Source organism: Hemiscyllium ocellatum, chromosome 50 (assembly GCF_020745735.1).
Source record: "Hemiscyllium ocellatum isolate sHemOce1 chromosome 50, sHemOce1.pat.X.cur, whole genome shotgun sequence".
In the NCBI taxonomy this organism is placed as follows: Eukaryota; Metazoa; Chordata; class Chondrichthyes; order Orectolobiformes; family Hemiscylliidae; genus Hemiscyllium; species Hemiscyllium ocellatum.
In genome coordinates this window covers 11,100,650-11,118,121 of record NC_083450.1, presented here as the reverse complement: position 1 = coordinate 11,118,121, position 17,472 = coordinate 11,100,650, and the positions used below count along the sequence as shown (strand labels likewise).

At 40.8% G+C, this 17,472-nt stretch overlaps 1 protein-coding gene across 1 annotated transcript in view; it reads right to left on the bottom strand.

Annotated features, from left to right (window-relative positions):
• Positions 1-782: 782 nt before the first annotated feature.
• LOC132805590 (serine-rich adhesin for platelets-like) overlaps positions 783-17,472 on the bottom strand; it is a 110,782-nt gene continuing 94,092 nt past the window's right edge. Inside the window, exons 30-33 of the mRNA XM_060820724.1 lie at positions 15,385-15,480; positions 13,615-13,710; positions 4,254-4,339; positions 783-959 (exon numbers count right to left, since the gene is read on the bottom strand). Of these exons, the coding sequence (XP_060676707.1) occupies positions 870-959; positions 4,254-4,339; positions 13,615-13,710; positions 15,385-15,480 (368 nt within the window). The 3' untranslated portion in view covers positions 783-869. The remainder of the gene's footprint in view (positions 960-4,253; positions 4,340-13,614; positions 13,711-15,384; positions 15,481-17,472) is intronic.

The window sequence follows — 17,472 nt, the reverse complement described above, 5'->3', positions numbered from 1 at the left end:
TGTACGGTGGTTAGTCTACTTTTGGAATACTGCTTCAATTATGTTCTCCCTCCTATTGGGAAGATAATGTTAAAACTTGAAAGGATTCCTGAAAGATTTACAAGGACATTGTCAGGGTTGGACGATGTGAGCTATATGGATAGGCTAAATAGGTTGTGGCTATTTTTCCTATAATATTGGAGGCTGAGGTATGATCTTATGGAGGTTTATAAAATCATAAGGGGCATAGATAGGTCAAATAAAGAAAGTCTTTTCCCTGGGGTGGAGGTGTCCAGAACCAGAAGGCATATGTTTAGTGTGAGAGGGGAAAGACTTAAAAAGGACGTAAGGGGCAATTTTTTGGAATGAGCTGCTGGAAGAAGTGGCGGAGGCTGGTATAATTACAGCATTTAAAATGCATCTGGATGTGTATTTGAATATGTAGAGTTTAGACAGATTTGGGCCAAGAGTTGGCAAATGGGACTACATTACTTTAGGCTATCTGGTCGGCATGTTCCGGTTGGAGTGAAGGTCTGCTTCTGTGCTATACATCTCTATGATTCTAAGTTCCCTTCTAAAGTTTTAGAACACCTCATCATGAAAAAGGCTGGAATTGTTGTTTCTATCCAGTTTTAGCAAACAAGAGGTCATTATTTATATGTTGATTTTAAAATAAAACACATGCATAAAACATACATAGAAAATGATGTATGAAGGACGATTAATAACATTATAACGTCGATACATTTATAATTGGAGATTAACTCTCCTCCAACAGTTACTTTGAGTTGGAAATTGTGAAGGGAAGTGCAAACCATTATGCAACAGGATTTGAGATGAACAACAATTGTATTAAGGGTATCTGGTGCTCATGAACACTCATATCGCCTTCATGTTTCCAAATTGTCAGCTGAGCAGTGAGCCTCTTTCACTTCGAATTCGATATTGGAGCCTCCTTGACCACTGACCATCGTTCGTATCTAGACCATAAACGGAGGACAGGATGAGTGCTGTGTCACAACTGCACAGAAATATAGGAGAGGTAAGCTACAAACGAGGCATACAGTCCACCTTTGGCACGAAGCTGATTTGTAGTTACAGAGAGTTTTCTGAATTTTGATGTAAACTAAGAGGCATACAGTCCACCTTTGGCACGAAACTGATTTGTAGTTACAGAGAGTTTTCTGAATTTTGAATGGAAATGCTGGAAGACGGGATGTTCTTAAATAGGTACATGCAGCAATTGGCTGTTAAATTAGTACCTGAGTTTTGATTGCTGTTTTGACAACATTTCGAATTTAACCAATTAACGTAAATTGTATATAGGATACGAAAACCCAATCTAGTTTGAATTTACTCCTTTGACAACATCAGACTGAGACGTATAATGTTGGTGGGTATAAAAAAAAAAGGGCATTTTGAAAAGAACGATTGCCATTGACAAGCCATACAGCTGGACAGTGAATTCCCCATCTTATACTCAAGGAAATTAGATGACGCTCTGTATCAACGAAATCCTTTCATGCAAAACATATGTGCAGTAAAAAGAAAGAAATAGACGCGGAGAGATCAAAAGACAGAAGACAGGGGAGAAGGCAGAGACTGTGTGAACTTGAGATTAAGTCAGTATAATGTTTAAAAATTGTCGTTTTGGAGCAGCATTGTTATTGAGTTGGGGACAGATAGGAAGCAGTTGAGAAAAGGGGGCTTGGATTTTGTGAAGCGTTTTGTTTAGCGTTTATTATTAGAGTTAGGGAAATAACTCGTTACTTTTCTTTAAATAATGGCCATTAGGAGTTCCCTGTTACTCACACTTTAACAGATCACGAGGAGTAGGGAGCTTTTCTGGCTGCTTGGCCTTAATAACAGAGTGGTTAAACTTCCACATCACAGATATTAGATTTAATTTCTTTCTCTGAGACTGCATCTATGAACTTGCTATTCTATGTTCTTGTGCCAGCTAAATATTTTTCTCACCTTGAAATTTTCCTCTGCTTGTTTCCCTTGATTTCCACGGATGCCAAGTCAGTTTAATGCCCAATCAACAACACTAGTTAAATACCTTGCAAGAAGTCAATCCTAGATCTTTTCAGTTGCAATCTGCCTGGACTGCCCCAGGAATCATCTTCGTCAAAGCCAGTGTCCCTCCTGCAACATCATTCCCGCCATGCATTCATCTGTCTTATTCTCCTATTTCACGACTCACTCGTACATTGCACTAGGAACAATCCAGAGTTCGTTACATTTAAGGATCTATTTGCTTTTTTTAACCAAGTGCACTCAACTCAGAGTGCAGGACCACATATTCTCTTTTTATGCAAGTCAGTATTACCGGTGTGGATCATGACTCTGGCTGTGAACACGGCCCCAGAAAAATGTACTCCAGCCTCTCTATGACCTGACAGCAGAGAAGTAACACACCGTCCTGCAGTCACATCTACCACCACAGAAATGCTTGCCTGTTCACCAAACTAATGAATCCTCAAACACTTCTGTTCCTGTTTTATTGTTTCTCAAAGTATGAAAGTGAAGAAAGAGACAAGTAGAAAGATGGACATTGTGTACAGACAGACATATCAGCAGAGAAGAAAGAGACAGGACAGGAGAGGCAGAGAAAGATGTTGGCCAGAGGCAGAATTCGCAAGTAACGAAAATCACCGTGAGAAACATACGGGGTAAAGACTATGGGGAAAGTTACTAAACTTTAAATACATTTTTAAAGTAGATTTTTTTTAGAAAAGGAAAGGAGACAACAAAGACGATGAGTCCGTTCAGCTGAGAGAACCTGTTGTACAGAAAATGGAGGAGGAGAATATTCATTGAGTCCTTTGCAGAAGAGCACGGGAGCTGATTCAGTTCCGATTGAATCTATTACAAGAAAGAAGCAGACACCATTGCATAAAGCTTGAGACTGTTCCACAGCACAGTGATGGGGACATTCAGCCACCTTTAACCGTCTATACAAGAACAGGAAAAACAAATCAATTAATGTGGAGCCTGCACGCTGGATGGCCTCAAAACTGTTCAGTCCCTGCAAGGTTTCTCCCCCTTTGCTCACTGATTTTGCTGGCCAGCAGACTACACCATAAGCGGTAGGGAAATAAGAACTGCAATAGGGTTAACACTGACTGGGAACCAGAGACAAGATCAGAGTGGTGCTGGAAAAACATAGCAGGTCAGGCAGCATCCGAAGAGCAGGAAAATCGACGTTTTGGGCAAACGCCCTTCATCAGGAATGATGCTTGGAGCCACCAGCGTGCAAAAATAAATGGGAGGGGTTGGGCCTTGGGAGAAGGTAGCTATGAGCGCAATAGCTGGAAGGAGGTGAGGATAAAGGTGATAGTCAGAGAGGAGGTTGGAGCGGATAGGTGGGAAGGAAGATTGACAGATAGGACAGGTCATGAGGATGATACTGAACTGGAAGGCTGGAACTGGGGTAAGAGTAGGGGAGGGGGAAATGAGGAAACTGGAGAAGTCCACATTGATGCCCTAGGTTTGAAGAGTTCCGAGGTGGAAGATGAGGCGTTCTCCCTCCAGGTGTCATTGGTGAGGGAGTGGAGGTGGAGGAGGCCTAGGACCTGCACGGCCTCAGCAGAGTGGGAGGGGGAGTTGAAATGTTTGACCATGGGGCAGTGGGGTTGATTGGTGCGAGTGTCCAGGAGATGTTCCCGAACGCCCTCTGTGGGAAAGCGTCCAATCTCCCCGATGTAAAGGAGACCACATTGGGAGCAAAGGATACAATAAATGTGGATGAGCAGGTGAAACGGTTATGGATGTGGAAGGCTCCTTTGGGGCCTTGGCTCGAGGTGAGGGAGAAAGTGGGTTGTTAGGCGGTATGGACCTGACGAGATAGTCATGGAGGGAATGGTCTTTGCAGAAAGCAGATAAGGGTGGAGAGGGGAATCTATCCCTAGTGATGGCATCCTTTTGTAGGTGGTGGGAATGTCGACGGACAATGCAGTTTATATGGAGGTTGGTGAGGTGGAATGTGCGGACGGGTATTCTATCCTTGTTGCGGTCGGAGGGGTGAGGTTTGAGGACGCAGGTGCGGGACGTGGATGATATGTGTCAGGAGGGCATTTTCAAACACATGGGAAGGGAAATTATGGTGTTTAAAGAAAGAGCCCATTTGGCGTGTTCAGTGGTGGAACTGGTCCTCCTGAGGGCAGAACTGGGAACTGGCTGATTGGGGACCACTAATCGGTGGTTGGAGAAATTCAGAGGAATGATCTGTGGTCTCCTGTGATTAGTGTCAGTTCAGAGTCATATCTCACCTTTTCCTTAGCGATGTTCTTTGCTGTTTCATTATCGAGCTCCATCGAGGAAATGATGTTGATTTTAATCCAAACGTATTGCGCATCTAAACACAAACATGAAGTGGCCAAACACACCCAGAGTTAGCACAGGGCGTAACATGCTTCACTTTCACACCTAGATACATCTAGTACATGCACCTTTTCATGTTTTATCATATCGCTTTTCATTCTTCCTCTTCACATATGTGTTATAATCCCTCTATCTTAGTTTTAACTTACCTAACCAATTATAAAACCTTTATTACTCTATGCATTATGCACTTTGCTTGTTCTAAATTATTTTAAAGCCATACTTTATCTATTCTCACTCCACTTTTATCAGGCAGAAAAGTGCAGCCGGAGAGAAGGATATAATGATAAGCATCATCAGAACATTAGATTAATGGCGAGACAGATATATAGAGAGAGATACTGTGAGAGTGAGATAATGAAAGGAAGAATGAAATAGAGATTGACAGAGAAGATGATAGAAAAGGCAAGGTGAAGGAGGAAGTCAGAGAGTAAAAAATGACATAATGTCAAAGCAATGGAGAATCGTACAGATGGAGGGAGAAGCTGAGAAAGAGAGTGATAGGAATTCGCAAGGTTTGTGAAGGTTTGTATCATTAAGATAGGTATCATTAAGACATAGAACGAAAGAAGAGTAGAAAGAGAGAGAATCGCTTGAGAGAAGAAAAGACTGAGAAATACAAGGAGTTGAATAACAACAGTCATATAGGTCATAGCAACTACTTGATTTAAAAAACACTGAAAAGATTAGGGAAGTCATGTACAAATAGAGGATTTAAGCTTGGAGCCCAAAACTTCTAAGTTGATATGCTCTGGTCACAGGTAACTGAAAAATAAATTTGAAAATGTTTTGACCAGTCTATTGCCAATTAAATTTGATAACACAATGGCATTGTTTTGCTGAGCCAATGGTGGCATTGTGGAATTGCCCTTGGAGCCCTTGGAGCCTGGGAAGGGAAATGGTCTGAATCTGACCGAAGAGTTTAAGTAATTTACAAATAAACTGCGTGAGTTACAACTATGAATGATACTAGTTCTACAGAAGATGAAAGCTGAGGCGAGATTTGAGCAAATATGTGATTAATGTCGAAAGAGTAGTGAGAAAAGTAACTATTTGGAAAGCATTAAGAACCAAAGCATACAGTTACAAAATCTTCTGCAAAGGATCGAATTATGATGCAATAAATATTTTTTGCACAGTGCCTAGGGTCAGACCTAAGCTGCCTGGAACCATGCAGGTCGTTTTGACTGTTGCATTTAAGAGGGAATCAAGTAACTGTTTTCCCTGTTGTGGGGAAAAAGTCAGAAGATAGGCATCATGTCAGAATGAACAAAAACTGATACAAACAAGATGAGCCAATGGTCGTCTTCTTAACCGTGACAATTCTGTGAACTGAAACTCAGGAGGGCAGAAATAATCACTACACAGACTGAGGGCTATAAAGGCTCCTGCAAAAATAACAATTACACTCCTGTTTCAATTGCAGCTTTGTTTTACACTGGGAAAAGTTAAAATTTACTTTTTCCAGAATTTCTTAAAATGTCTACAGCTCTGACCATCTTCAATATTGATCAGAGAGTTAGATGTTTGCTCTGGAGGTCCAGTTGATTCCGAATGAGCCTTAGAGTCTGACAGGATCAAGTGAATACACAAACGTACAGGACTTAGGAGCAATTGACCAATAGAATTAACCAAATCATACATAACCCATTCACATTCCGTTTGATCTGTTATCTCACGTCCAATCAGTCTGGACCACCTGTTGCTGGAAGGTGCATCAACGACTTGGGAAACATTTACATTTTCAACTGGAAAATCCAACATGTTAGAAGTAAGCAAATTGATCGCAAAAATTGAACATCAGTAAAGGTGGAAGAACAGCCACAAACACATAAGAACTCTGGATAAGATTAGCAAACGAATAGAACAGAGATAAGGCATAGTGGTGGGGTGCCTCTATCTTCTAGGAGAAAGTGAGGTCTGCAGATGCTGGAGATCAGAGATGAAAATGTGTTGCTGGAAAAGCGCAGCAGGCCAGGCAGCGTCCAAGGAACAGGAGATTCGGCGTTTCGGGCATAAGCCCTGAAGAATCTCCTGTTCCTTGGATGCTGCCTGACCTGCTGCGCTTTTCCAGCAACACATTTTCAGCTGCCTCTATCTTCTAACCAGAAAACCCAGTTTCAACTCCTACTTGCTGTAGAGATGCATTCTTGCACATCTAAATCATGCTACGAGTCAGGCCAGACTCCTCAAAGCTGTCAAGGAAGTAACCCGGGCCCTAATGTTTCTGGTTGTTTCACGCAGATGCAGGATGGAAATTCCAGGAATGCTGCAGCTGGTCAAATCACTCAGTTTCAACCAAAACAGAATTTATTTATGCACTACCGAATGAAACACAAGCAAAAGAATTTAGAATGACAACTAGAGGAACACCTGACCGACATGAGATCTCTCACAAATTCACAACGAGCTGTTCCAATTTCCTTCAACATCCCTTAAACACACTCCTTGGCAAAAAAGCAAATTCAAACGCAGGTTCTTACAGGGGAGAGAAATTGCAGAGAGGATCAGCCAGGGATCATCGGCTGAAAAATGTAACCTCTTCTTTTTCACCCAGAAGCTTCTCAGGGTCCGTAGTTAAAAGTAAACCAAACGAGAATAATCTCAGAACTGGGAGAACTGACCACCTCCACTTCATTGTACAAGTGTTTGTTTTGAAAACTAAAAGCCATTTTCCCTGATTGTTTCCTAAGGCAGAATTTACTAACTAAGACAAAGTGGCGTAATACCAGACAAATGAGAACTTCTATGTTGTGTACGTTTGCTAATTTTATCCAGAGCTCTTAGACGTTTCTTGCTCTTCTTCCACCTCCCAATTGATGTTCAAGTTTTGCGATCAACTTGAGAATTTGCTTACTTCCAACATTTTGGATTTTCCAGTTGAAAGTTTAATGATTCCCAAGTTGTTGATGCACCTTTCAGTAACAGGTGGTCCAGACTGATTGGACGTGAGACAACAGATGAAACAGAATGTGAATAGGTTGTGTAGGCTTTTCAATATAAAACAAGAACACAACCATGTTAAAGGAACAACATTGTCGCACTATAATCATAAGCTCCACCTAATGCGCCTGCAAATTTAATCCGTAATTTGATCCAAAAATGCAAGGCGCTATGACAATTAAAGACAAATATCTCATGCACATTACAAGCAACGTAAAGGTTGAAATGGTAGTTTCCTTCTTTATATGGAAATATTTCAGCTGATCATCGATAGTCATCTTGAATGATTTTACATAATTGTCGAACATTGGGCTTAAAGCTTTCAGTTTGTCAAGACCCTTTCCACATTCCTCTGTGCAGTGAAGCTTTCTGCAATTCTCCAAACAATTCACTCAGTGGAAATACCATACTGCTGAAACACTCCAAAAATTTGTTCCATCAATGAATCATTACTAAGTAATTCAATCTCCTTCAATAGCTAACCGTTCCAGTCAACTAAATCACCTACGTCTTGTTGGCTGTGTACCTTTACTCGTAGTTTTTGAATTTAACAAATGAACTCACTTTGGCTTATACCTGAGTTTGCAATTCCTGTGGGCATAAGTGACATCGGCTGAAAATATTCTCGAGCTGATTGTTCCTCAGACGAATGAGTTGAAGCAAAGGATATACATCGAATAGGCATTCTGGATTTCAGATCAATCCAACTGTCAACCATCTAATTCAAGAAAAAAGTAATAACATTCCATATCTTTTTAAAAATCTTTCTTGGGATATGGGCTGCACGTGTTGAATCAGCCTTATTGTCCATCGTTAGTTGTCTTTGAGAATCTGATGGTGAGGTGCCTTGATGAACTGTTGATGTCATTGCGCTGTATAACTTGAAATCCGGTGAGAAATCCATTCTGCATTTTATCCTACTACTAAATCGAATACCTGTAAATTAATAGAGTCCCTGAATTTCGGACACTGTGAATCTCAAATTTATGTCATGAATTGTCTCAGCTATTCCATTTCACTATTTTCAAAGGCGACGTGACACTTCTCTAAGAGACTGAGCTACGTTTTCAGAAACATCATCATGCTCTGTTGTTATGAACCAGACTAAACCACTTCAAAAGATGTGAAAAAGTTAGCATCGACTCTAGTCTTCTCATATTTTAAATGCAAGTGCCAGATGTTTGCATACTGGATGAAAGCATGCCGTATGCCTTCTTGGCCACTCTATTGACCTGCGTTGCCATCTTCAGGGTACAATTGACCTGAACACGCAGATCTCTCTGTACATCAGTTTTCCCCAGGGATTTCCCATTTTCAGTATATTGTGGTTTATTTTTTGAATAGGATCGTCCAAATTGCATTATATCGCATTTTCATGGATTGAACTCGATCTACTATGTCTCTGTCCAACTGTCCAATATGTCTATATTCTGCAGCGTTCTCTGGCAATTTCCTCCACTATCTGCTACTCCATCAATCTTAGTGTCATCTGTACATTATAAATTCTTCCAGATGACTTATGGAGCTCACAAACATCGGTTTTCCCAACATATATCGCCGTGGAACTCGACTGGTCACTCCTCTCCAGTTTGAGAAACTCCATTCCACTACTCCTTTCAGTCTCCTGTTGGCCAGCCAGTTCTCTATCCATCTAACTAGCACACCCTGGATCACATGTGACTTCATGTTCTCCGTCTGTCTACCATGGGCACCTAATCAAACACCTTACCGAAGCCCATGCATATGACAGCCCTTCCCTCATCAATAAACTTCTACTCTTCCTGAAAGAATTCTATTAAGTTGGTAAGACAGATCTTCCCTGCACAAAACCATGGTGGCTATCACTGATAAGTCCATTTTCTTCCAAATGGAAATCGATCCTATCCCTCAGTATCTTCTCTAGCAGCTTCCCTGCCACTAACATCAGGTTAACTTGTCGATAATTGCTTGGTTTATCTCTGCAAACCTTCATAAACAATTGCACAACATTGACAATTCTCCAGTCCTCAGTAACCTCACCCATGTTCAAGGATGCTGCGAACATATATTTTAAGGCCCCAGCCATTTCCTCTCTCACTTTCCTGAGGAACATGCGATAGATTCAATCCAGACCTGGGGATTTGTCCACCTTAATGCCTTTTAGAATATCCAACACTTCCTCCCTCCTTATGCAGATGTGACATAGAGTAATGAAATATATATCCTAAATCTCATCATCCATCATGTCCCTGTCCTCGGTGAATACCATTGCAAACTACTCATTTGGAACTTCGCCCATTTTCTCCAAAACCGCTAATAACTTTCTTTCTTTGTCTTTGAGTGTGCCAACGCTCCTCCTGGTTACCTTTTTGCTCCATATATACAAATAACAAGCTTTGGGATCTTCGTTAATCCTGTTTGCTAAATATATTTCATGACCCCTTTTCGCCTTGTTAATTCCACTTTTTGGGTTGGTCTGAATCCAAGTTATTTCTACAAGTCACGATGAGCAGAAGTACAGAACACATCCCTTCAAAACATCACTATTCACGGTGCTCCAGGCTGAATACTTTCCATCTACCATCACCCTCTGTCTTCTATGGACTAGCCTGTTGTGTGGCATGATGGCCAGACTTCTATGTATCCAATACTTCCTTGCTTTCTGAATGAGCCTATCATGTGGAACCTCGTTGCATGCCTTGCTAAACTCCATATGTATAGATTTCTCCAGCTTCCTCATTTCCCCTCCCCCCACTTTATCTCAGTGCCAACTCTAGGATTCATCACCGCCCTCTTGACCTGCAATTTTCTTCCCGACCTCTCTGCCCCCACCCCCTCTCCGCCTATCACCCTCACCTCCTTCCACCTACCGTATTCTCAGCGCCCCTCCCCCAAATTCCCTCCCTCCTACCCTTTATCTCAGCCCGCTTGGCACACAAGCCTCATTCCTGAAGAAGGGCTTATGTCCAAAACGTCGATTCTCTTGCTCCTTGGATTCTGCCTGGCCTACTGTGTTTTTCCAGCACCATATTTTTCAACCATATGCACCACATCCACTGCTCTACATTCATCAATGTGTTTTTTCACATCCTGAAAATATTCAATAAGGTTTGTTTGGTATGAACTGCCCTCACGAGGTATGTTGACTATCTCTCATCAAACTCTGCTTTTCCAAGTAATCATAAATTCTGTATCTCAGAATCCTCTCCAATATTTTGCCCACTACTGACATAAGACTGACTGGTCTGTAATTCCCAGAGTTATCCCTATTCCCGTTCTTGAACAAGGGAATATTTTTTGCCACCCTCCAATCACCTGGTAATACTCCAGTGGACAATAATGTTGCAAAGACTATCACCAAAGGCTCTACAATCTCTTCCCTCATTTCCTACAATATCCTGAAGTATACCCCATGTGCCCCAGGGGATTTATATATACTTATGTTCATCAAAATGTTCATCTTCCTTCTTAAGATCAACCTGTTCCAGGCGATCAGTCTATTTCGCATGATCATCAGAAATATCAAGTTTATTCTCAGTCGTGAATACGGAAGCATAGTATACATTAAGGATTTCCCATCCTTCATCTGTTCCCTCCGTAATCCCTAATCGGCCCTACTCTCACTCTGGCCATTCTTTTTCTCCTCATACGTGGAGAACATCTTAGGTTTTCCTTAATCCTACGCACTAAAGCTTTTTCATGCCCCCCTTCCTGGCTACCTCGTAACATTCCAAAGTCTGATCTTTGCCTCCTCAATGTTCGTAAGTTTCCTTCTTCCTCTTGATGAAATGTCCCACAAAACTTGTCACGCAAAGGTTTTTCAACGTAACATCCCTCCCCCGCCTCAGTGAGACAAACCTGTCCTACATTATCAGCAAGTGCTTCTTAACAACCTCCACATTTCTGTCGTGCATTTGCCTGAGTACATTTGTTCCCAGTTTTGGCGCCCCAGTTCCTACTGAAGAGCATTGTAATTCCCCCTCCACCAGCTGCACCTATCCTTCGCCATGAGTATAGTAAACGTCTGGGAGTTGTGATCACTGTCACCAAAATGCTCTCCCACTGAGAACTCTGACACCTATCATGGTTCGTTGCCAAGTACCAAATTCAATATGGCCTCCCCTCTAGTCGGCCTATCTACATATTGCATCAGGAACCCTTCCTGGACACACCTGACAAACACGTTCCTATCCAAATTGTTTGAACTAAGGAGGTTCCAGTCAATATTAGTGAAGTTAAAACCACCCATGCCAACAACCCTGTTACTTCTGCGCCTTTCTAAATCTGCCTCCCACGTCCATGCCCCACATTTGCAAGAGGTTATGTTAATTTTGCAATCTACCACCACGCACTGTTGTAATGAACCAGACCAAACCCCTCAAAATATATGAAGAATATCGTCTAACTACCAACCTTTTCTTATTTTCAAGGTAACTGTCAGGCATTGCATTTTGGTTGGAATTCGATTGGTCAAACTACAAGTCTTGAATTTAAATACAGTTTATTCATATACTATATTTCAAATACACTAAAAGAAAGACGAAATTGGGATAACTTAAAACAATCAGAACACTGAACAGAATTATGCTTCATTTAACTGCCGAACAGTATCTGTTCAATATGTCCATAAATGCCCAAAATAGTCCAATTCAGTAAAATAGATTGCCAGATATGCAATTGTTTACTCCAGAAGGAGAAAAAAGAAAACATGCAGAGAGAACGATTAGCGAGGAGAAATGCACCTTTGAAATGTAGCTTCAATACCCCAGCAACTGCTACTGAAGAGAAAACTAAAACTGAAAATCCTGGCTCGAGGGGAGTGCGATCCCACCCAATCAGGCTGCTTCTAATATTATAACTTTTAATATAATGCCCTCAAGGCCTCACAAGCAGTTTACCTTATTGGCTTCAAATACACAGCTTGACTCCTATATCTCAAAACCTCTCTGAAATAGAAAACATGACAAATTGTGTCTCTTAAAGTCAGACACATCCCTCCGTTACAAATTGAACCAACAATATACAAAAGATCGATTCATTTTTATAATCCTTATCCTTACCCTATTAATAGTCTGTAATGCATATACATTGTGTGACAAACAGTTCAACAGTCCATTACAGTGTTTATTTCTCCCTTCACTGAATGCTGCCATTTCATTCACTGAAGTGGCATCAACGCTTCAGCCACTGCATTCTGTCGTTCTGCCACGTGTATAATTTTCAAATTGAATGGATGCAATAAAAAAAAGTCCATCTAAATAGTCTGGAATTTTTATCTTTAATTTCTCCACACACACATAAAAAAAGTCACTATGACAAGTTCATGCAATTGTCAGAGAATTATTACCGGCAACATTAATGTTCAAACATTAGTTTCCTTATCAATCCTGAAAAAATTCTGTTGATGACTATTCAAACGTCGCAAAAAAAAAAATCCACAACTGGTCTTTCTATCCGATGATTGTGTTCTTGCTAGAGTGTAGCACCGACTCTCAAGTTACTTGCGTCGACATGCAACTTAAATGGCTTTACCTCATTAGGGCTGGCTAAGACTCGTTTACAGCTTTCAGGCTGTCCAATGCCTTCTGACATTTCTCAAAGCTGTGAAATTTTCTGCACCCATTTAAATAAGTCACTCAGTGGGAAATCACACTGCAAATCACTTCCGCATTTTTCTGTGTTAAGGACCAGACGCCTTTTAACATTTTAAGAAGGTAGCCTCAACCATAACCTTCTCCTACTTTAAAGGGAAACGTGTAGTGGGGTGTCCCAGATGTGATGCAACTGGGCATCACATGAGAAGCAAAACACAATGTATTTAAAGGTAACAGTTGAAATGCAAACTAAGGAAAGATGTATTTAGAATAACTAATCTATTGGAAAACTGAATCGCACTGTGGATACAGTCTTCATTACTCATTCACTGTTCTAGTCTCACAACATCCCACAAACATACCTTTTGTCAAAATGTTAAATTCAGGCACAGATTCTTACGTTAACATTAAGCGTGATTTCAGAGAATGTCACAGTTAGGAATTATTTACCGAATCCACTATTGGTCTGGCACATAACTTAGGATTGATTCAATAGACACTGCGGTATCTCAAACTTTACAATCTCCCATAAAAATAAGAACAAAACTATGTAGATTTTTTTTTAAAAAATGACAGCATCGTCACAATTACATGAAGGAATCATTACTCAATAACTACAGCTCCTTCAATACCTTACCACTTCAGACAGACCCTACCGTACTTACCGATTGTTGGCCTTGTGCCATTACTGACAGTTATTGAATTTAATAAATGAATCCAATTTGACTTATACCTGAGGTTGCTGTTCCTGTGGTCATAGGTGACGCCTGCGGAGAAGATTCTACAGTTGAATGTTCTTCATGCGAATGAGCTGATGCTGTGTCTGGACCTGAAGCAAAGGATAAACAGAGATGAGACATTCTAGATTTCAGATCAACTGAACTGGTTAATACCTGGTTCGGAAAATGTTATAAATTACCATATATTTTTTAAGGTTTCCTGGGAATTGGGCGGCGCTAGTTAAACCAGCTTTCATTCCCCGGCCCACAGTTATCTTTCAGAATCTGATGGTGAGCTGCCTTGTTGAACTGCTGACGTTATTGTGCGGTACCACTTGAAATCAGGGAAAAGAATCAACTGTGCCTCAAAGAGACTGAATCCCAGCACTAAATTGAGTATCTCTAAATGACTCACAGTCCCTTTATTTAGAACACTGTGACTCTCACATTCATGGGATCATTCTTCTCTGCTGTTTCATTGCATTCCTCTGAAAAGCCATGTCCCACTTCTCTAAGTCACTAACACACTCTTTTGTTATAAATCAAAGCTCATATCCTCAAAATATATGAAGAAGATAGCCTAGAACTTCATCTTTCCTAATTTCAAGGCAAATGTCAGGCATTGCATTTCACACGTAATTCGATTGGTCAAAATACAAGACGCACTTTATTCATACACTGTATTTAAAATACAATAAACGATTACGTTACAGGGATAACTTAAAACTACTGGAAAACTTACCAGAATTATGGATTGTTTAACTATCAAACAGTAAATATTCAACATAGTTACATTTCATAACCAACCCGCTGTTAACAGAAATTCAGAAAAATAAACAGACGGATATGCAGTTGTCCAGTCCACAAGGAAAACAAACATGAAGGGAAAACACTGAGAAAGCAAGTTTCAGGAAGAAATGTATTGTGGCTTTGAAATGCAGATTCAAGACTCCAACAACTGCGACTGAAAAGACAAAAACTGAAAATTCTGTCTCTCGTGAAAGTTGCCCCCACCGAGTCAGGCTGCTTCTAATATTCTAACATTTAAAAAAAAACCCTCAAGGTCTCACAAGTTTTTCGCATTTTTGGATTCAAATGGACAGCTTGGTAGCTTTGCCTTAAAGTCTCTCTTCAAAAGAAAACAGGACACATTGCACCTCTTAAGGGCATAGTATTGCCAGACTCTACCTCACAAAAAATGGACCATCCATGTGCAAAGATAACTTTATTTTTATAAATCTTTAGACTTGCCCTATGAGTACACCACAATGCATCTTCTTATACATATCCATTGCACTGACATTCAGCATGCAAACATTCATGACTATAGTCCAGTACAGTCTTCTTTTTTTCTCGTCACTTAACACCTCCCACTTCGTCATTAAATCGACATAATGCATCACCAATTCAGTTCTGCCGTTTGTACAATTTTCAGATTGAATGCCTGCGATATTAAGATCAATTTGAATACTCTGGAATTTTCATCCCGACAACAGCCACCCCCAGCACTCCCCCCCCCCACCAAAATAAAAGCAGTATTATCAGAATATGCAATTATCTCAGGCACGTTACTGGCAATAGGTTTCCTCTGATCAAAAATAAACTACGTAGGCTCTTTAAAGTGACAGCACCGTCACGATTGCTTCAAGGAATCATTACTCAATTATTCTGGCTACTTAATACCTAACCATTCTAGTCAATCAGTACAAGACCTACCACTTGTTGACCATGTACCATTAATCTCAATTACTGAATTTTAAAAATAAACTCAATTTGACTTATACCTGAGAATGCAGTTCCTGTGTGCATAAGCGACGACTGCTCAAAAGATTCTCGAGTTGATTGATCCTCTGGCGAATGAGTTGATGCTGTGTTTGGATCTGAAACAATTGAAAAATACAGAAAAGACATTTCAGATGACAGATCAACGCAACTGGTTAAATATGCGAAGTTGAGGACAGCAGATGCTGGAGATTAGAGTTGAGAGTATGGTATTGGAAAAGCATAGCGGGTCAGGCAGCATCTGAGGAGCCGGAAAATCAATGTTTCGGGCAAAAACCCTTCATCAAGAAACTGGTTAAATATCTGGTTCACAAAATATGAAATGATATTCCATATCTTTTTTATAATGTTTCATGGAAGTGAGCTGCACTAGTTGAACTAGCTTCATTGCTCGTCCTTCGTTGTGTTTGAGAATCTGATGGTGAGCTGCCTTGTTGAACCTTTGATATCATTGTACCTTACCACTTGAAATTAGGGAGTGGAATCCACTCTGCCTGAGTAGAATGCATCCTAGCACTAAATTGCATATCTACGAATAACTACAGTGCCTATATTTCAGACACTGTGAATCTCATATTATGTGATCACTCTTCTGGGCTATTACATTGCAGTACTCTCAAAGTCCATGTCTCACTTCTCCAAGGGGTTGTGTTACATTTTTCAAGTCAATATCTTGCTCGTGTTATGAATCAGACCAAACTACTGCAAAAATGTGAAGAAGATAGCCTAGATACTAATATTTTATTATTTTAAAGGCAAGTGCCAGGCGTTGCGTTCAGGATGCAATTCAATTAGTCAAACTATCAGTCTTGAATCAAAACACACTTTATGCATACACTAGATTTGAAATACAATAATAGATATAGATGGAACTGAGATGACTTAAAGCGTTGAGAAAACTTAATGGAATTATAACTTAATTAGCTGCCTAGGAGCAACTGTACAATATAGGTGCCTTCCATAAACACACCCATTGCAAAGAGGAATGCAGCAAAAAAAAAAGATTTTTGACCATGCACTTCTCCAGTCCACAAGAAAAAGACAAAATCAAAAGAAAATGCTGAGAAAGAGAGTAGCAAGCAGAAATGCACTGATGCGTGAAATGCAGCTCCAAGACCCCAATTGGCACTGAAAACACTAAAACTGAAAACCCTGGCCCTGGGAGAGCTTTATGCCGCACAGTCAGGCTGCTTCTAATATTCCATTTCTTAAAAAGAAAATCAAGGCCTCGCAAGGTGTTTTCATTTATAGACTCAACTGGAGAGCTTTCTACCTCTTTTGAAATCGCTCCTCAAATGAAAATCGGACACATTCCACCTCTTAAAGTCATAGTATTTCCACAAATCACCCTCAGAAAAAGACCATGGGCGGCACGGTGGCACAGTGGTTAGCACTGCTGCCTCACAGCGCCTGGAGACCCCGGTTCAATTCCCGACTCAGGCGACTAACTGTGTGGAGTTTGCATGTTCTCCCCGTGTCTGCGTGGGTTTCCTCCGGGTGCTCCGGTTTCCTCCCACAGTCCAAAGATGTGCGGGTCAGGTGAATTGGCCGGGATAAATTGCCCGTAGTGTTAGGTAAAGGGGTAAATGTAGGGGTATGGGTGGGTTGCGCTTCGGCGGGTCGGTGTGGACTTGTTGGTCCGAAGGGCCTGCTTCCACACTGTAAGTAATCTAATCTAAAAAAAAACCATCAACACACAAAGGTAGCTTCATTTTAAATCTCCTTTAGTTCTATCCAATGCGTACACCAAAATACATAGACTGATATGTATACATTGCAATGAGTTTATGCATGCAATATTTTGCTGCTACAGTGCCATTACAACACTTTTTTTTTCTCATCACTTAGCACGTCCCTCTTCCTTCATGAAAGTCATGAAGTCTACCTGCATAGGTTTCCTCTGGCAATTCAAAGTGTGCAGATTAGGTGGATTGGCCATGCTAAATTGCCCAAAGTGTTGCAGGGGTGTGTAGCTTAGGTGCATTAGCCATGGACAAATGTACAGTAATGGGGAATGGGTTTGGTTGGAATACTTCCGCGGATCGGTGTGGGCTTGTGTGCCAAAGGTCCTGTTCCCACACTGTTGTGAT